The sequence below is a fragment of the Beta vulgaris genome, chromosome 6 (genome assembly GCF_026745355.1).
Source record: "Beta vulgaris subsp. vulgaris cultivar EL10 chromosome 6, EL10.2, whole genome shotgun sequence".
Classification (NCBI taxonomy): domain Eukaryota; kingdom Viridiplantae; phylum Streptophyta; class Magnoliopsida; order Caryophyllales; family Amaranthaceae; genus Beta; species Beta vulgaris.
Window position 1 is genome coordinate 22,465,801 of NC_079207.1, and position 20,807 is coordinate 22,486,607.

The window sequence follows — 20,807 nt, forward strand, 5'->3', positions numbered from 1 at the left end:
TTTATCTTATGATTTTTTGATTTCCTAATGATTTAGACAGGGTTTCTTTTAATTTAAGAAATTTTTTACAATTGTCTAATGGGCTTTGTGTCACCCCGATTTCAACAATTAGGGGCAAACTATTATGGCTGAATTTTTTGACAGGATGACATTGACGTGACGACGCGATGATTCGATGACGTAGAACCACTTGACGTAAAGACACAGAAGATGCAGACCAAAGACACAGCGGAGGATGCAAGATCAAGAGCATTGCATTAAATGAGTAACGGTCCGGCTAAATAAGGAAGGAGTTTAAGAAGCCATAAATTCAGCCGTTGAGGAGCGTGAGTCAAGACGTTGGAGCATAAGTGAAGGAGATCACCGTGATTTAAGCACAAAATAAATGTAATAATGAGTAGATTTATTTTTGTATTCGTTGGGGAAAAGCCAAAGAAAAGACAAGGCATATAAAAGAGAGAGAGAGAGAGGTCATTGTCATGTTTTTTACGTAACATTGTGAGAAAGACATTAGAGTGAACTAAGCATTCTTGTAAACGACGATCAGTCACGAAGAAAGATAGTGAACTATATTAGTTTGGTGGATCTCCAACCACCCGTGGTTTTTTACCCATCTTCATTGGGGTTTTCCGCGTCACCATTTTGTGTGTTCATCCCCTTTGACTCCCCTTCGCATTCTTTTGTCGCATCGACTTTAACATCATCTGGTTGACACGTCCCACAAACTTCAATTTCATCATAAGTGATAAATTTTAGCATAAACAGGCATAAAAACCCAAGACCATGCAACAGGTGGGCTTTTAGCTAAGTAGACCTTACCATCCCACAGGTAAGCTCTACATATTTGAGTAATCCTGCGCAACACACTCTTGGGGAGCAAGAAAATTTGCGCCCAAAAAGTATGCAAGCTTAGTAATACAATATTCACCAGAGTTACTCTGCCAGCATAGTAAAAGTGTATGGAGCTCCAACTTGTAATTATTTTCAACATTTTATCCACCAGAAGATCACAATCATTCTTATTTGATTTTTTAGATGTAATAGGTATACCAAGACACCTGAATGGGAACTCTCCTCTCTGGAATCCAGTTATCTGAAGAATTATGTCTTGTATCTCTTCTTTTACATTTCCAAAGTAAACAACTGACTTGGCATGACTAGCTTCCAACACTGATGTCGCTGCAAAGGCTTTCAAAGTTCTCTTCAGCAACATGGTGGACTGAACATCACCCATACTAAACAACATCAGCATCTGCAAAGATGAGATGATTTATGACTAAGGCAGCACACCTAGGGTGAAACTTGAACTCCCTTCTCTTCCCCATTCTTGTCATCAACCTGGAAAAGTAGTCCGTTGCAATCACAAAGAGTAAGGGGGAAATAGGGTCCCCTTGCCTTAGACCCTGCTTACCCTCAAAAACCCACACAGTCCCCCATTAACACTAAGAGAATAAGTTGGAGTAGATATGCAAGCCATTATCCATCTTGTAAACTACTCAGGGAACTGCATGCATTGCAGTAATTCTCTAATGAACTCCCATTGAGTGAAGTCTTAGGCTTTACGCAAATCCACCTTGATAGTGCATCTCTCAGGTTGATTCTTCCGTTTATAGTGTTTCATAATATCTTGACATAAGAAAATATTATGTTATATCACGCTCCCCTCAATGAATGCACTCTGATTATAACTAATCAATAAAGGCAAAGTCTTCTTTAGTCTTGCACACAAAATTTTTGATATGATTTTGTATATGACATTACAACATGCTATAGGCCTAAAATGTGTCACATTCACAAGTTGATCACATTTAAGCACTAAGCAAAGAGTTGTAGCATTTATTTGTTTCAAAATTCTCACTGTTTGAAAGAAATCCAACAATTCAGTAGTAACCACAACACCCACATACTGCCATCATTTCTTATAGAAACAACTTGAGTAACCATCAGGACCAGGTGCTTTGTTATCCTCAATATCAAAGAGGGCTACTCTGACCTTCTCCTTAGTGAACTCTTTGCATAGTTCAGTGTGTTGGTCACTAGTTAAAATCACCCCTTCATTCCCAATAGATTGGTTGACCTTTGTCCTATTTCCATCACAAGACCCTATTAATCCTTTATAGAATTGCAGGAAAGCCTCTTCTACATCATCTTGAGATTCCATCAATACACCATGCATGTTTTGCAATCTATAAACAGGGTTGTAGGATCTTCTTTGCTTCAGGAAGGCATGAAAATATGCTGTATTCGAATCACCTCCACCCAGCCATTCTTGCTTCACCTTTTGTTTTAAAAAACTAATCCAAGCCTTGTCTAGTCTGTCATAATTTTCACGAGCAACCTTTTCTTGAGAGTATAAGTCAGCATCATGAGGCTGCTCATGAATACTAGCTTGAATTGTTTTCAGTTTACTAGCTTCCCTCTCAGCTTCATTTTGAACATCAGAGAACCTAGCTTTATTCAATCTTTTAAGTGGATGTTTCAGGGCTTTCAGCTTCACCACCAACCTATAGATAGACACCACATACACCACCTTATTCCACCCTTGACCTACAATATTATCAAAGCTTTCATCATCGCACCACATGTTGAAAAATCTAAATGGTCTAGGTTTAGAAACCACACTACTATCCAGCTTAACCACATAAGGGCAATGATTAGATATACTTTTAGGATATAAAGTACTTGTTGCTCTAGGAAACATATCCTCCCAATTCACATTCACACATATTCTATCTATTTTTTAGCACACTCTATCAACACCTGCTTGCTTATTAGACCAAGTGAAAAATGAGCCTGGGTACACAGAGTCATGGAGCTCACAGTCTCTATGACATTGTCGAAATGCTCCCACTTCCTCCAATGACACATCTGACCCTATCCTGTCATCAAAGTTTAAAACATTATTGAAGTCTCCCCCGATCAGCCAAGCACCTTGAACACCCACCTTGATATCCACCAAATCTTTCCATAATTGTTATCTACCAGCAACATCATTTGCATACACTGTTGTAATCCAAAACTTCTTAGCACAATCCCTTGTGATAAACTTTGCAATGGATAAGTTGATCTGTCACACCTAAAATAGTCACTTCAAACTCAAATGGATTCCACATCAACCAAATTACCCCCCTTGATGACACTGGTAGTTAGTGGTAATGCTCCAGTTGTCACTGATCTGAGTAAATACCTTAGAGAAATTACAATGTTTCACTCTTGTCTCAAGTACAGCTAACATACCCACAGAGTGTTGATGAATTAAACATATCACATCCCGATGTTTATTAGGGATGTTAAGCCCTCTTACATTCCAAAAAGCAAAACTATCCATTAGGGATTAACCCATTCCCCCTTCCTCATCAACCCTCATATATCCTTCACCCTACTTAGCAACAACATTCATAGGGTCTTTGGATCTCTCGTTGTTAAATTACCATCATCTGATCCCCACTCTTACTCCCCTCCACACCTCCCTAAGCCCTAACAGTAGGCATAGGGTCAGTTGCATTAGTACTCTGCAATACTTCCTGAGTTCCTGTTCTACCCCCTTATTTTCATCTATTGTAGGTAGTCTACGACTTTAGTTGTAGTATGAGACACCCCAGTTACACTGTTAGGGCTTGAAACCTTTTTTGCAACCCAAATCTTCCTTTGCTATAGCTTTCTTTGGGCAATCTCATATCTCTTCTGTCTGCATTGCTCCACATTATGACCGAAACCATGACAATCAGAACATATCACATGCTTGCACTCATATATCACTTTCTGATTCTATATTTGGCTCCTCTCATCTGTAAATGAAATGACCTCTACGAAATCCTGCCTTAGAGTCACCTTCACCAATAGTCTAGCATAAGCACGCATGTCCTTTTGAGCCGTATCAGACCTGATTGGCACTCCAATCAGGGAGGCCAATTTATGTAAAGAACTCTTCCCTAATACTTCAATTGCATGCCTGGAAATTGAATCCAAGTAGGCACTACTTTGACATTTTCAGAAGTAATGTCCAGCTCAGGTGTCAGAAGAATGCCTCAGAAACATAAGCAAAAAGTAGATAATACAAAGGAGATAATTGTTAGAGGTCCACAAACAGGAGATGCGAGGAAATCCAAGGACATCAATGAGTTACTGGAGGTTGCTCCTCTTAGTTGGACATGTGAGGAAGAGATTGACCAGGAAGAGCATGAGATTGACAACACGGTATCGAAGCAAGATGCAGCATCATTTGAAGCAGCGAGAAGTTTAACCTCCTCTTAGCTAGCATCGATTCGTACACCTTAGGTTGCTCCAGTCCCTCCATCACCTCACCCCATGAGCCAATGGAAGACTAATCCAGGTAACACTAATTGGCGCCAATCCTTATTTCAAAATATTACGAAAGAGGGACTGGACCTTTCAGGAAGTAGAATGAGAAGGAAGGTTAATGAAGAACCGGGGAGTGGTGGGGAGAGAAATGATGGAGGTGGGGTGTGTATTAATTTAGAGGATGTTCAACTTGAAATTGAATAGTGGGGGTCTGCTATGGTATGCTATATCTTAGGGACAAAATCTCTATTTCGTATAATGGAGGGTCTTATTCGAAGGGTGTGGAGGATGTATGGAGTCCATAAAGTAGTTATGCTTGAAAATGGAGTGTTTATGGTGAGATTCAGGTCTGTTAAGGATAGGGAGAAAGCACTGGATGCAGTACCTATCTTATAGCATATTCAATTTTTATCTCAACGAACCCTAATCCATAGACAGAGATAGGATTTCAAAGCGCCTGATCATCGTACTTAGATGCCACACAAACGACAAAATGTTATAACAAACATAATATCATAATGTTACATCATTCATATGAATGACCAAAGTAAAAACAAATGTTATGACCACTCCCATGAGTGGCCCAAAAGTACGTCAGTGATGGTCAATCCCTTGAGTGTTCCAAAAAGACAAATTGTTTTATAGAACTACAGAAGATTTAAAATGTTCTAAGAGCATAGATGGAAGTCAAAGTGTAGGCTAAACTCTAGGTACGCCATTGGGCTCCCTTCAGTTGGCTTTACCGATGTTGGAATCTCTCACATGACTCCCGTCTTTGAGTCAGCTTTCGGAGGAACATCAGATGCTATGAACGCAACGCATGAGGTAGTAACCTCACCTTCCGAATTAGCAGTGTTTAACGAAGATTCAACCATCGCCTTAAGGAAGTCCTCAGGTTCCATCAGGTCCTTCATACCTCCTAAGCACTCAAGGTACATGTCAATTTCCTTCTCAGACTCCCATGACGTTGTCCATTTCATCATGAACTGGTACATCTGCTTCGCCCTCACCCGCGTGGTCACCTCAGCCTCCAGTAGATCAAGTTCATTCTTTTGAGTTGCGACCTGGTCTTGAAGGGCTTTGATCTCCAGTCGCGACAACTCCTCGACCTCATCCGCCTTCTTCTTCAGTCCCTCCAATTCCTCACCATTCTTCTTTAGCATCTGCTCTATCTTGATCATCTCCAGTTGGGCTTTTAACAATTCTACCTCCTTACCCTTTAAAGCCAACTCACTTTTGTCGGCCCTAGACTTCATTGTCTGATGTCCTTTGAACAACAACGACATTCCTTCTTCGCCATGCGGAAATGCTACGATGCTTGCGAAATGATAGTCAAAAGGTAAGCGATCTAACTCGATGTATTTAAGAATGTTTAAAATCATGGTTAACATACCTGGAAGGTGCGTTCCCACAAACGATCTTCGGCCTAAGGAAAGAGAAACCTTTCCGCTTATGGCCAAACCAAGTTGTTCAATGACATGAAGTCATTAGGAACTGTCACAGTATAAGACAGACCCCCTTTGTTAGGAGGGGCAATGAAGTCGGTTTTGCATGCTTTATTGGCGACATCAAAGTAGTCGTCGTCAACATGAACAACGTCGATAGACTCTTTCTTGTCATACGTAGTGAGCGCCGACGCAGCAGAGCGCTCCAGTTCTCTTTTCCTTTTACGAAGCATCTCAGCAAAAGACGGGTTGTCCATAGACCTTCTTGGTCGCGATTGAGAAGATTCTATCGCAAAGGCATCATTAAGTCAAGAAATAGACTATAGCAGCAATGATGTCACAAACGACAAAGAGGAACGCTAACCTGAATCCATTGAGGAGAACCTGTCTTGATTAGAAATTGTCTTGATTAGCAAATGTCACAAGCAACAATTCTTCTTCTTTCACCCTTAGAGTTTTCTCGCACATCTGCTCCGATTCTTCGCGATGTGTCAGCAGCTTTGGGTCCAAATCTGCAAGAGAAGCGATGTAAGAATAACGTTAACGTCATGACATAACAACATTTATAAAACTTTTTACGAACCTTTTATTTTCCATCTTTTGGTTAAATTCCTTAAAACTCCTAGAGATGATTTCTTGATAAAAACATAACGGTTCTTCCAACCTTTGGCGTTCAAATAAACTCCTCCAACCAATGCATCCTGTTTTGCCCTGACGTGTTGTGCTAGCTTGTTTTTTGCCTTAACCCTAATTTTTTAGCAGAGCAATAGATCGTGAAGAGTAAAAAGATCATCCCAGGACGTTGTCACTCTGTCGACAATGCTTAAAACCCTCCAAACCTGGGGCATGATTTGCCTAGGGCTAACGTAGTAAACTTGCATTAACTCTCTGACTATTGGGGGGAAAAGATAGCATAAAACCTAATTTGAAGGCACTGAAAAGTGCAATTCCTAACCATCCAAAAGAAAACAACCGAGTTTGAAAAAAGACCGAAAAGTGTAAACAAATGGTTGAGGAAAAAGAAAGAAAATTACCAAGAACAAGCTCATTTGAAGCAGATTTGTGAATAATCATAAGAATGTGTGTTTGACGCATTTATCGACTTCGAATCCCACAAATGGCATAAAGTTACTATTTGAAGTAAATAATTCCTTTCTCCGCTTTCTAAAAATACCCAAAATTTCTTGTTTCCTTGGATCACAAAATAAAACCCTAGGCATGTGGGACAACAATGAAATTAAATTGTGTTCTTGAGACATAAGTTAGAAATTCCTACGAGATCAAATCTGGAATTTAAATAAAGAAAAAAGAGAGAGAATTTGTTGTTGTCCAGAGGAAAAACTAGATACAAATATAGAGAAAGAAGAAAGAGGAGTTATGAGAATTAAGAGGACATAAGAAAGGAAAAGAAAGATCGTGTGGTTAGGAGTGAAAGAGTGATGGATGGCTCAAATTGTTTGGATGCTTATGAATAGTAAATTTCACTCTTTTAAGACTCAGAATACTATTGATTTGAATAGTGGCAAAATTTCTCACTTTTTCAAGGTCATGGAAAACAACTTTAGTTAACATTATTACCTTACTTTATCTTACTAAAACCATCATTAATTACTCATCAACACATGATTATCGTTAAATGGGTACTTTTACTTTGTTAAATGTTTATTTCTCTCTAATACTCTTGAAATATACTTTCCCTTAAATGATGCTATGTAGATATATATATATATATAAATGAATGAAATAATATGGACATTGAATTTTCCTTTCTCTAACTATACTTTTACTTCTAAAAAAAAATTACATTATATATAATATATTTTTCCATTTGTATTTTTTTTGTCCTATTATTAACTTTCACACAATAATTTACATGGCAATTTTCAAGTAGCAATTTAAATCCTTCCACTATAATCACCAATTATGCCATTAGACCTATAAGTTTCAATTAGAGTTTGACTCCCATGTTTTTATTTAATAACTAATACTCACCCATCATGTTTTAAAAAGACCTAAAGATTAGAAAAAGAACAAACTTTTGTTTTTATCATATATTGTGTTACATTTATGATTGAACTATACTTCTATCCACAAAAGTAATGCATATTTACATTCTCATTTTAAACTTACGCATAGTTATCCCATTCAACTATACTTGTTTTGTAGAAGATTAAGAGATAATACTATTTTCTTGAAATGCATAATTGTAATACTTTTGCCCATAATGAGCAAAATAACTTTAAAAAGATTCAATATGCCAACACCCTATAGAAAACAGTAATAAAAAAGTTTTATGTACATAAGATTTTTTTTAAAAAATTGTATAATTTCCAAATTATCATTATTGACCCTGTTCTTTTCAACTTATTTTACTTGTATAATCTTTTTTTGACTTAACTAGAATCTATCAAGAATTTATCTAAACTTATTACATCTTGTTAGTCCTTATTACACCATATATGAAAGTATTTAAAACTTATTTTGTGAGTATGTCAAATTTTATCTTTGCTTGTTTTTTGCATTATGGAACTTATCTGAACTTATTAAGCGATATTATTCATTATGTGAACTTTTCATTTGAAAAAAAGTTGATCAGAGTCGGGTCATTGTTCCTTAGATAGAATTATCTTTAGAAAAATGAATGACATTTATATACAACCTTTTTAGGGATACACAATTAACTACACAATAACACAATACCTATGTAAACTTGAGTCACCGAGATGTCTTTAAACTATCTCTGTCTCTCAACCCCATATATATAGCATGTAAACTTGTAAAAGTAGATTAACTAATCCCGACAAAATCAATTTTCTAAATTTTTTTTCCCACTTTTTCTTTCTATATTATGGCATGAAGTTATATGACTTACCAGTGCAAAATGCATGGAGGAACTTTTTTTTCTATATTTAACATAATACTTATACTTCAATGCTTCAAAAATAAATGAATTAAGGTAACGAAGTATATTCTATGATAGTTGCTCACTTAGATAAAAGACTTAAAAAAAAGTTGAACTTATCTTAAATAATTAATAATATGTTCATATATATATACATATATATATATATATATATGTTACTTTCAACTATGTTTTTTGAAATTATGATATCACCATTCCATGCAATAAATCAGAAGCATTCACACTGGCATAAAATGTAGCTAATCTTATAAAGATATAAAACAGTTAGATAAATCCAATTGCATATAGTTATAAGTTGGTAACATTATATTGCAATATATTAAAAATGAATATTTTATATTTAATTGTTTAATATAAAATCTTAACTTATACTCCCTTCGTTTTTTATTATAGTTCCCATTTGAAATCTTTTTGTGAGATGAAATTGGTCAATGTAGGGAGAACTTTTGGAAACAAAGTGAGTATCTTAAGATTCAATTGTCTTTCATATCTCCCTCTCGGCCCAGCTCTTCTGGCCCGTTATCCCCTGTACAGTCTCCTACACATCATTCATCCTCCTCTCTTCCTCAAACCAGCCAAGTTCCTCTTGTTCTCCCACTTTTTTGGACAGCCCAGTTCCCTCTCCTTCTTCCACTATTTCGGACCAGACCCACTCCTCTCTTTCCTTCCCAATCCTATACTTTCCAACAGCCCAGTACCTCCTGGTGGCATAATTACCCGCTGCAAAAATAATGTCTTCAAACCCAACCCCAAATATGTCCATTCCACCACTACTAGCCCCAAGCCTACTCTCGCAAAAACTATTACCCAAGCTTTCAAAGACCCTCTTTGGCGACAAGGAATTAAAGAAGGAGCTTCACTCTCTTCATACTCTTGGTACATGGGACTTAACTTCTCTCAACATGGCTCGAAATGTGGTTAAATTCAAATGGGTTTTTCGAATTAAATAAACCAAACATGGCACTATAGAGCGCCATAAAGCGCGTTTAGTTGCTAAAGGTTTCCAACAACGTCCGGACATTGATTATACTGAAACTTTTAGTCCTGTTGTCAGACTTGCTGCCACTATCCGCACACTTCTTAGTCTTGCTATTACTCAGCACTGGCTTCTCAAACAACTTGATGTCAATAATGCATTTTTACAGGGTACTTTACATGAAGAAGTCTAGATGACTCAACCACCTGGGTTCATTGATCAAGCTTTTCCTTCACATGTTTGTAATTTAAAGAAGGCAATTCATGGTTTCAAACAAGCCCCTCGGGGCTTGGTACACTGAACTCATTACTCATCTCACTAGTCAAAGTTTTAAACGTTGTGTTTCAGACACATCCCTATTTATTCTTCATCCTGCTACTATACCTATTACCTATTTATCTTATTGTCTATGTTGATGATATTATTTTTAATGGACGTAGTCCATCTCACCTTGATTTTTTTTATCAAGACTCTTGCTCTCAGGTTTTCTTTGAAGGATCTTGGCTCTCTGTCTTACTTTCTTGGAGTCGAAGTTATGGACACCTCACATGGACTTTTTCCTTTGATCTCCTTGAAAGAATGGGTATGGTTGATGCAAAGCATGTCCCCACTCTAATGCTCACTACCCATCCTCTCACTGTCGGCTGCGGTGATGTCCTTCTCGAGCCCAAAGATTATGGAGTTGTTGTGGGCAGTCTCTAGTATCTCACTCTTACATGGCCCGATGTTGCTTATTTAATTAACAGGTTATATCAATCCATGGAATGTCTCACGTTTACTCACTGGTTTGATCTCAACAGTTGCTTCAATATTTGAATGGCACTCTTGACAAAGGTATTACTATCTTCCAAGACTCTTCCTCAAATATTGATGCTTTCTCTAATGCAGATTGGGCCGATAATCGTGATGATTAAACTTCTCTTATGGGTCATGTTATCTTTCTTGGGAGAAATCCTATTACATGGTGTTCAAAGAAGCAAAAGTCTACTGCAAAAGTCTATTGCAAAATCCTCAACTGAAGCTAAATACGTGCGGTATCTTCTACCACTGGTGACCTTATGTGGGTTCATAATTTGCTCACTGAACTAGGTGTTCGTTTAACTACAACTCCAGTCATCTTTTGTGATAATGTAAGTGCTACTCATCTCAGCGCCAATCCTGATTTCCACGACAAGATGAAACACTTAGCTATTGCATTCGATTTTATTCCTGAGCAAGTTCAAAATGGTACACTAAGAGTTACTCATGTTCCTACCGACGACCAACATGCGGATTTCCTTACCAAGCCTTTGTCTCGTCCACAATTAAATGCTCTTCTACTTAAGACCGGCCTTCGAATTCCCTATGCACCTTACGAGGGTATAGAGGAAATAATATCAAATCATGATATGTAATCATCCTTATTCTGTATATGATATTATTGTATATCTTGTCTTACCTTCTCTCTCTTATCTTTCCCTTGTATAACTTATCTTGTCATAGTTAGTTCCTAATGTTGTATTACATATTGGTTGTAAATGTCTTTAATGAATATAACTTAACCTTATTTCCACAGTGTTGTGTCTATCACGATATGACACAGCATAATATTTGGATACTTCATTTCAAACTAAATATTTATTGTTTTCTACAAGGTAAACTAGTTGTACACTTGGACAATCGTATACAAGTGAATACCTCGAATTTTAGATGACATCACACTATAACCTTACCTCATAACCAAATTCTAAGTTGATACAAATATATATTAATTTTTGCTATTACATGTAAAATACAGTTGATATATTTCACCCCCTTTTCATAGCGCAACTAACGGAAACAAAGGGAATTAATTAATGAGAGGAAGTCTCATGTTCAAAAAATTCGATAGTTGTGATGCTAAACGTTTTTCTAGTAAAGATCTATGTTAATACAATATAGATCATCTATAGAACTAATAGCAAAAAAATAGTTTGGTTCGATTTTTTGAACATCATATGTGTTGGTTTCAATTGCAACACATTATGATTTATAAGGTTATTTTTTATTATATTCCGAAATTTCTGTTGTGCTGGGGCTTATTCACAAGAAAAAAAGGTTTGATTATTTCCGAAGTAGCTCATAATAGTTTAAAGTTACTAATCAAAGAATAACTTTATATGTTTTAAAGATTACTTTAACTAGATTTTGCGTAGGCTTAACTCATTTAAAAATAACTTACCCCTTGTGTTGTTAACTATATCCCAATTAACTTATAATTTATAGTTCAACCTATATGTGATTTGAACCTACATTTTTGTGCTAGTATATGGTGCTCTGTGAGTTGAGCTAAGAAGTTCTTTCACAATCATCTTTACCTAATCCTCAAAACATTGACTTTCTTGTAGTAACAATGTGTGTCAAATAATTAACATAAGGACTCCCTTAATACAATAATAAGTACAATTTTATGTCTAGTTTAGAGTAGTCTTTAAAAAAAAGTTTATATGTAAGCCCTATAGGTAACGAGTGCTTATTGTGCAACCTCCAAATTGAACATTTTGGGGACAGGGAAGGCTTTGATTCAACATGTGTGGCCTTTAGGAATTAGGATACAACTGCAACCATTATCATTAGATGCCCCACTAACTAAAAATACAATAAAATGTAATGCTAAAAATTGCAACTAGTTAAAGTAAGTTAATAGTCCTCATATTAGACTTCTTTATTTAATACTTAGTATCAAAAAATCATCTAATAAAGGCAATTCAAATTTTGCAAGGATATCAAAATTTAATAGTTTCAGGTTTTGACGAACATATGCCACTCTAATATTAGCAATAAAAACCAGAGAAAATAAGAGAATAAGATCATAAAATCTATTTTTATGGAAAACTTTAATAGAATATTTAAATCTTATGAAAAACGGTTTTTTCAGCAAATACCGTCGACAAATTAAGATATTCACCATATACCCTCATTGTTTTAGAAATGCACCGTATACCCTTGAGTTTTCGAAAACGTGCACCAGATACCCTTTTTCTAATTGTCGTTAACCCACCGTTATCTTTATTTATAATTTTGCCATCATTAAACACTAACCCTAATTTAACCTAACCTAACCCTAATCTAATCTTAACCATTACTCTAATCCTACCCCTAAACCCTTCCTCTTACCCTGACCCTAACTCTTTGGCAACCCCCACCCCAACCCCTACCCATCCCTCTCCCCCACCGTCGGCCTTCCCTACCACCGGCCTTTACCACTTCCTGCGTGTCCATCACCGCCGGCCTCCCCTCACCCTTTCCTTGCTGATTTCCTTGGCAATTTCCTTGCCCCTACCCCTCACAGCCTATTTCCCAGCCGCCGACTTTCCAGCCTCGCCGATTTCACAACCCTTAGAACAAAAAACCCCCACCCCTCCCCCTCGAACGCCAAACCCCCACCCCTTCCCCTCGAACGCCAAACCTCTACCCCTCCCCTTCGAACGCCGGCAACCATAGCAAGGTGATTTCTGTTCGAATTCGAAGGGATGGCAACGGTGGAGCGATTGGGAAATCAACAGGGGGGGTGAACGAAGGGAAATCGACGGGGAGGGTGGGTGGAGTAGCGATCGAGGGGAGGGGAGGGGTGGGGGAGCGGAGTGGAGGGAGGGGTGGGGGAGCAGCGGTGGAGGGGAAACTAATGGTGGGGGTGGAAGAGCGGTAGTGGAGGGGAGGGAGGGGGTGGGGGCCTGGGCTGGGGTGGAGGGGAAGGGGAGAGGTTGGGGGTTGGTAATGGGGTTAGGGTTATGGGTTAGGGTACTGGTTTAGGTTTTAGATCAGAGTTAGAGTTAGAGTTAGGGTTAGATTAGAATTAGGGTTTATGGTTAATAATAGCGAAATGGTAAATAAAGCTAACAGTGAGCTAACGGTGAGTTAACAGAAGTTAGGAAAAGGGTCTCTGGTGCACGTGTTCGAAAACTCAAGGGTATACCGTGCATTTCTGAAACATTGAGGGTATATGGTGAATTTCTTAATTTGCCGAGGGTATTTGGTGAAAAAACATATGAAAAATTCAATCAAGGGTTCGCATTTTCACATATATGGAAAGTAATTTCGTTAAAACTTTAGCATGAGAGAAAAAAGGGACTAATACCAATTTGAAGAGAGATAAATCAAAGTATGACAAAAAAAATACTGAGTAGATCTTTAAATTTAAAAATTAAAATAAACGAGGAATTAAAAAGGCTTCAACAATGTCGATCAACTCAACGTAAAACTTATTTACTAGGTATGAGAGAAGTAAATTAATTGAAAAACTACATTATTAGATGAAAAAGAGGAATTAAAAAATCTTGAGGATATTGGGGAACAATAAAATTATATAGGGTAATAAGAAAATTTATGATATCAATTAACTTCATAAACACTTTTTTTGTGTCGAAATATAGGATAAAATAAAATTTAGGATGTTAACCAATAACATTAAAAAAGATGACTAATCGATATTTAAAACTTCAATTGCTTGTTCAAATATGAAGCGACTCAATCTATATGTCACATCATACTTTATGTATATTAACTTAAACAAGTATAATTAATAAATAAAAAGATATACTTAGAGTCATCACTATCCAACTGTTTTGATGGAAGGTCTCACTTGGACCAAAGAATCATATGAAGAATTAATTATTAATCATAAAAACACTTATTCTGCATTTTTAATGTAGTAATTCCATACTACCTCCGTTTCGTAAAGATCTTCCCTCTTTCCGTTTAAGTGCGTTTCCAAAACATCTTCCCTCTTTTACTTTATTCCTTATTTGGAAATTTTTTTCCTTTTTTACCCTCTCATGACCCTATCATATGGTCCATCATTACATTATTAATTCAATTTTACTCCCTTTCTCTCTCCTACTTTATCCCCCTTTTATTTGTTTATTTATCTTAACCCCTTTCTCTTTCCTACTTTATCCACCCCACACCTCACACAAATTAATTCTCATTGATATATGTAGTAACAGTAACAAGGAAGATCTTTAGGAAACGGAGGTAGTATAATCCTATAATAAAGGTCATTCCACATACACACAAAAGTAAAATGGTTATGTAGTTTGTCATAAAGAGGAAGTGATTCTATATTATCAATTGTAAGATAGGATTCCACCCCACACGAACAAAAAGGTAAAGTAACTATCCTTTCTCCAATTTTTATTCATTTGACACTTGTAAATGTTTTGCATTTCTTAATTTTCTTAAACTTTTATACTTTATCTGTTCCTAAATAAGTATGACATTCACTTTTTACATAACCTAATATTCGTATATGATCATTAATATTTTTAATGGTGCACAAGAAAATTATGAATAGTTGATAATTTTGAAAGCATGCATGAGACGAATCTAACCGGCCAGATCTATCCCACTTGACCATTTTTTAGGCTTATATAATAGTGAGAAAATAAATTCACAAGTATTTGATGAATAGTGCCAATTTACTCAACATAGTACCTTTTTAGAGACTGTGAAGTAAACTAATTGATTAACTCCATTATTCCAGCAGAAAGAGGATTTACAAAATCTTGAAGATATAGGGAAATAGAAAAATTATGATATTGATTAAACCATTAACATTTAATTGAAAATTCCATTAACACTTATTTAGGAGCCAATCGATTCTTAGACTTTAGTGGTCAAGATATAGGATAAAATGAAATTTTAGATTTTGATCACTAACATTCAAAACAAAAATATAAGCTACCATTATATAAAACTTCAATTTCTTGTTCAAATATGAGGCACTCAATATAAATTTCACAATCACTTTTTATGTATATTATTTTAGCGTGTATAATTAATAGCAGAGATTATATATTTAGCGTCAGTTTTCAATTGTCATTGATGGACGAATTGACTTGGACCAAGAGCATCACATGAAGAATCAATTAATAATTAAAAAAATATTTATTCTACAATTTTCATAAAGTAATTGCATATATTGGTTCAAAAAAGGTCATTCCACATACAAAAAAAAAACGAAATGGTTTGTATTTTCCCATCAAAAGAAAGTGATTCCATTGTATCGAAAGTAAGATAGGGTCACACCTGAAAAAATCAATAAAGAAAGAAAGTAAAATATATATATAATGAGTTTCATTTATTCTGTACTATACATATATAGCTTTGCTCAAAAATTTCTTCTCAAGTGTTAGTAATAATATTAGCAATTTTTTTTCAAATTTGCTCAATCACATATCTTTTCATGTAAAATATAGTATTAAGGTTTTTTTGTTTACTTCATAAAACCAATGTATGCTGAGGGTGCATATTGATTCATATCTGATATTATCACCTTAGAATCCACACCCATAGAACTATAAGAATGATGATTTTAAACATATGAACTATTAAAGATAAAATTATATCAAATTTTGACCTTGAAGATAATTAGTGAATTAAAATCTTAGAGAATGAATAAAAACTTTTCACATATTACTATCAATGATGCATTGCCTATTGTCAATCTTTTAAATTTTTGAGAATTATATGAGAACAATTCTAGATAGTTTTAACTAAAACTTAGCTTGTTATTTCAAAGTTTATAATCTATTAGTATTGAGAATATGATTGAAAAATGGTTTACACGTTAGTTTTAGATCTTCTAGAAATGTGATTGTTTCTAGTATTTGTATGTATTTGTATCTTTTGTTTCACTTGAATATGAGAGTGTGTAGGACGATTTTAATTTTAGTAGTGAGAATAATATTTATTAAAAGAGGGTTGTTCCTAAAATAAGAGTGTACACTATTTGCGTCGGATGTGAGGCGCCTATTTGCGTCGGACATGGGTGCGACGCCAAAGCCTTCGACGCAAATGACTTGGGATCTATCTGCGTCGCACAGGAAACGACGCAAATGGCTGAGCAATGTGCGTCGCACCTAAATGTGCGTCGCACCTAGGCAATGTGCGACGCACATTGCCCCTTCCCTTGGTGGAATTGAAGCAGGGCAAGGCAATGTGCGACGCACATTGTGGTTAATTTGCGTCGCACATTTTGCCTTGTGCGACGCAAATGTGTCATGAAATAATTTTTTTTTTGGTTTTTTTCAGATTTTCTGTTGGTTTGTTAACTAAAATTTAATGATTCAAAACTAAACAAACATTCATATTAATAATTGTGAGGGGAAATTTCGGCAGAGTCTCCTTTGTAATATGGATAACCCAAGAAATCGTTGGGAATATATATATATATATCAAAACCTGTTTCAATACATCTCAAATAATCCCAAGCAAGCAAACCAATGTTGTCATATACTCAACCAAGGTTGCAATAATAAACCGTCTACTACACTTACTACACTAACACTACTTGGCATTTTCTGCTAGCACGAGATGTTGAAAGAATTGCGCAAAATTGTCTCTGATTTCGTTGATATCTTCTATGGTGTATGGTTCAACGCTTTGAGGAAAATCCTATAGATATGTTAACTTAGTTAATAAACTTTAAAGTAATATAAATAAAGTAACCAATTTACAACTATACATACCTTCTTCAAATCATTTGACTCATAGAGATAGCGGACGATTTGAAACATGTTTTTCATAACGAAATAGCCGCATTCATCTCCTCCCGTTTGTTGAGCACACTACACCACATTGAAATACACATATTAGAATCGAAAAATTAAGAAATATTAAATAGAACTATAAAATGCATATCAAATACAAAACCATAAGACTTTTACCTTCATAGATATCCAAGACAATTTTGTTGCCTTTTTCATACCTTCAAGGAGCAGGAATGATGTATATGCGCTACAACAACAACAAATGATGTATATGCGCTAAGTACAATAAAAGAATTAAAATAATCATAAAGATAAAAGGGAATTATAAGAATTATTAACTTACATATGCAACGATTCCTTGATAGCTAAGGATCTATCTGATCTCCTAAGCGAATCAAATACATATACCGTTTTTTTGTGTTGAGAAAGGACGAGAAGAATCCAATGTTGACTAAAACATGCAACAAAATGTGATAAGTTAATATAAAGATAAAAGGGAAGTATACTTTTCAATGTACGGAAGTTGGAAAATAAACATATATACCTTTCAATGTATGGAAGCATGATGAATTTCATATTTCGATTGGTTCTCAATGTCCTTGCATAGTTGATCGCGGCATCTGGTTCATGGCGTAGCATGGTCTCCGAGATCATACTAGGACACATGAAACCAATATTTGAATCTCATTCCTATCACTTTCATCTGACAAGAACCTACACTCCAAATATTATAGTTAGATGCCAATAATAAAAATAAATATCAAATTTGATTAGTTTAGAGTTTGAGAAATCTCACATCATAAATACTTGCAAAACAGATACATTAAGCCATTCTCCCGTCAGTAGTTGGAAAACATCTTGTCGGGAGAGAATGATCATCAATCAGAAGGATAGTTGAAGCAGGAACTCCTACTAACTTCGATACTAAAAGGCTCATCTGCAGGTTTTTGGCAAAACAAACGATGCATCTCCTTGACCGCATCAGACATATCCTCAAGTGACACGCTAATCAATGAACTATGTGCTATGTGCAGACTCATCGGTGCAAGGATCATTAGCAACTGTTTTCTTTTTCTTTCTTCGCACTTCTTTAATATATGTTCCTAATTCAAATCGACTTCTTTTTAATTCATATTATATATAAAATAAAGATTGCTTGGTTATTTATATAAATCAAGATTTCTAAGTATATGCATTTAGATTTCTTATTATATCTAAATCATAATACTAAACATAAGTTACTGATTATCTGAGACCAAAATATCAACTCTTTAGGCCATTCTATGACAGAACCCTCGGCTTGACTGAGTTTCGTGATGAATGGAGTAGAGACTGGAACTGGAACATCTGCGTAATCCACATAAAACTCATCAACACTCATGTCATGGCAGTCGTAGTGTGTGATGATGGCTCCTGTCCTGGATGAACGGTACCCACAGCTACAATGATCGGTCCCGAGACATCCGCTATTGCCAAGCGACATGGAACTTGACTCTTAACATCCAATAAGAGAAAAATGACATCAATTAAGTGTTTTAGAAGCATAATATAATAATAGAAATATAAAATGACAATATATGCAAGTCCGCAAATGGATCATTGCCCCCATTGACAGCTAGTAGGAACGACTGGAGTGGAAGGAGTCGGTAATGGAAAACCCATTTGCGTCGCATAAGCCATAACCTTTGTTGAACCATACATCTATCTTCGAGTTCATCTCTTCAATAGTCTGCTCTCTAACTCTTTGACTCACTCTAGCCTCCAATGCCTGAATCTCTCATCATCCATGCCCTTACCCTTGGAGGCACTACTCCTCCGATCAGGATCTCCCCAAACAGATGTAATCCCAATGCTATGCCCAGCTGTTAGCACACGCCCAGGTCGGTCTTTCCTCTGCAGAGCACGTGAAAGAGCATCATCCATCCGACCTGGAACAAACTCTCCTTCAGCTTCTTTCTTTTTCCAATCATCCTGCGTTCAAGTTAAAAAAAAGTCGTATGATTAGTAGTAGACGAGTAAGGAGACAAGAAAAACGTTATAATATTTGAACAATGCTTACAATGGACTCTTTTATCTTTTGTGTTTCTTCATTAGGAAAGAATAATTTTCCATCCTTATCTTTTTTCGATCTCGCGAGAAGCCAAGGCAATGTCCGATCCGGCAAGGAGGTAATCAATGATGATGTAGAAGAGTCAACAGATGATGTTGTAGCAGAAGGGATATACCCTCTGCTTTGCCAAATGGGAATCATCTCCGCATATGATTTTTGGCCCAAAAAATGAGGATGCTTGTTAGCAGCCTGAGAGATTCTTGCTTTTGCACTTTTAGCCTAATATAGAATTTAGTAACTAGTCAATATTTAAAAACGTAATGAAATATAATTTCATATTATATATTACGTACCTGGAACTCCTTAGTGCTACATTTTTTTACAAACTGGTCCCATATCTCTCGCGTGATGTAAGGATACATCACGTATGGCTGCCTATCATGTTAGCCACCTTCCTCGTTTTAGTGATCCATCTAGTCACCAATCTTGACTTGAAATCTCTCCACCGTTATCACATGTAGTCAAGACATCTCGTTTCTTCAACACATCCTCTTCTATCCAAACTCTCTCTTCAATGACAAAAATAAACCAATTAATAATAAACGATTAAAATAATAAACATAATCTCAATTAGTTTATTAAAAGAATAAGATTACTTACTTTAGCATCTTCCCACAAAGTGTTTTTGGTGCCTTCTGGAACATCATCCCAAGGTCGTACAAGATAGACATTTGCTTCTACTGATCTCCCCACAATAAATCTTGTACTCACTAGCATAGCGCCCAATCGGACGTATCCACTCATCCCAAGCAAGAACTCTCTGAATGCCGGGTTTGGAACGTATCCCTTTTGTAGGACCTCTTGGCCTACTTTTCTTCTTCGTAACAGCTGCATCAGTAATCTGGGGCTGCTCATCAGATACATCACGCATTATCTCATCATCTGCCATCACTACACCTGAAACCATGTACATGTTAGATTAATCAATAAATTAATCTCTATTATATAAGGCAACTATAGGGGGACACCAAAATATTAAAATCCCATTCTACCCTTAATAAATTAAACAAATTACAACCAAAAGAATACAAGGAGAGAAGAAAAACGAAAAAAGGAAAACAAAAAATCTAAGAAAACAAAAGAATCGTAACTCAACCGCCTATTCTCACAACATTTAAAAAAAAATAAGAGTAAAAATCAATATTAAGCATATAAAACTAGTACACAATTATTGAACATGCAAAACGCAAAATAAATAATTAAAGATTATAAACATTAGTAGTTGTGTTAATATTACATAATTTACCTATTAATCAGCCATTTCTTTGCCAACGTAAAATCCTCATTGTGCTCGACGAATGTAATTTGTGTCTAGATCTTCCCCTAATGTACTTGGAATAACTACTGACGAAGCAATAACTTCATTGAATTGTGCATCGTAATCTTCTTCATCGTGTACATCATCAATTCCAAGTATTCTCCTTTTTCCTTCCATGACAACAAAACCATTTTGAATCGGCAGGGTCAACCATGTAGAATACTTGTTTTGCTTGTGATGCCAATACTAAGTTATCTTCATGATGTCCTAACCGGCTGAAATTGA

At 35.9% G+C, this 20,807-nt stretch overlaps 1 protein-coding gene across 1 annotated transcript; it reads right to left on the reverse strand.

Moving 5' to 3' along the window:
* Positions 1 to 18,903: 18,903 nt before the first annotated feature.
* Positions 18,904 to 19,640, reverse strand: LOC130591788 (uncharacterized). Its single transcript, XM_057395700.1, has 3 exons — positions 19,558 to 19,640; positions 19,214 to 19,483; positions 18,904 to 19,125 (listed from the first exon to the last, which is right to left on the reverse strand). The coding sequence occupies exons 1-3, from the start codon at positions 19,624 to 19,626 to the stop codon at positions 18,904 to 18,906; spliced, it is 561 nt and encodes a 186-aa protein (XP_057251683.1). The 5' UTR covers positions 19,627 to 19,640.
* Positions 19,641 to 20,807: the final 1,167 nt, after the last annotated feature.

Bases quoted from the DNA above. Each gene is read 5' to 3' on its own strand.
- LOC130591788 (XM_057395700.1), bottom strand. From the start codon at position 19,626: ATGTATCCTTACATCACGCGAGAGATATGGGACCAGTTTGTAAAAAAA. The intron at 19,484-19,557 runs GTACGTAATATA...ATTCTATATTAG, and splicing joins GTAGCACTAAGGAGTTCCAG to GCTAAAAGTGCAAAAGCAAG. The intron at 19,126-19,213 runs GTAAGCATTGTT...ACTTGAACGCAG, and splicing joins AAAAGATAAAAGAGTCCATT to GATGATTGGAAAAAGAAAGA.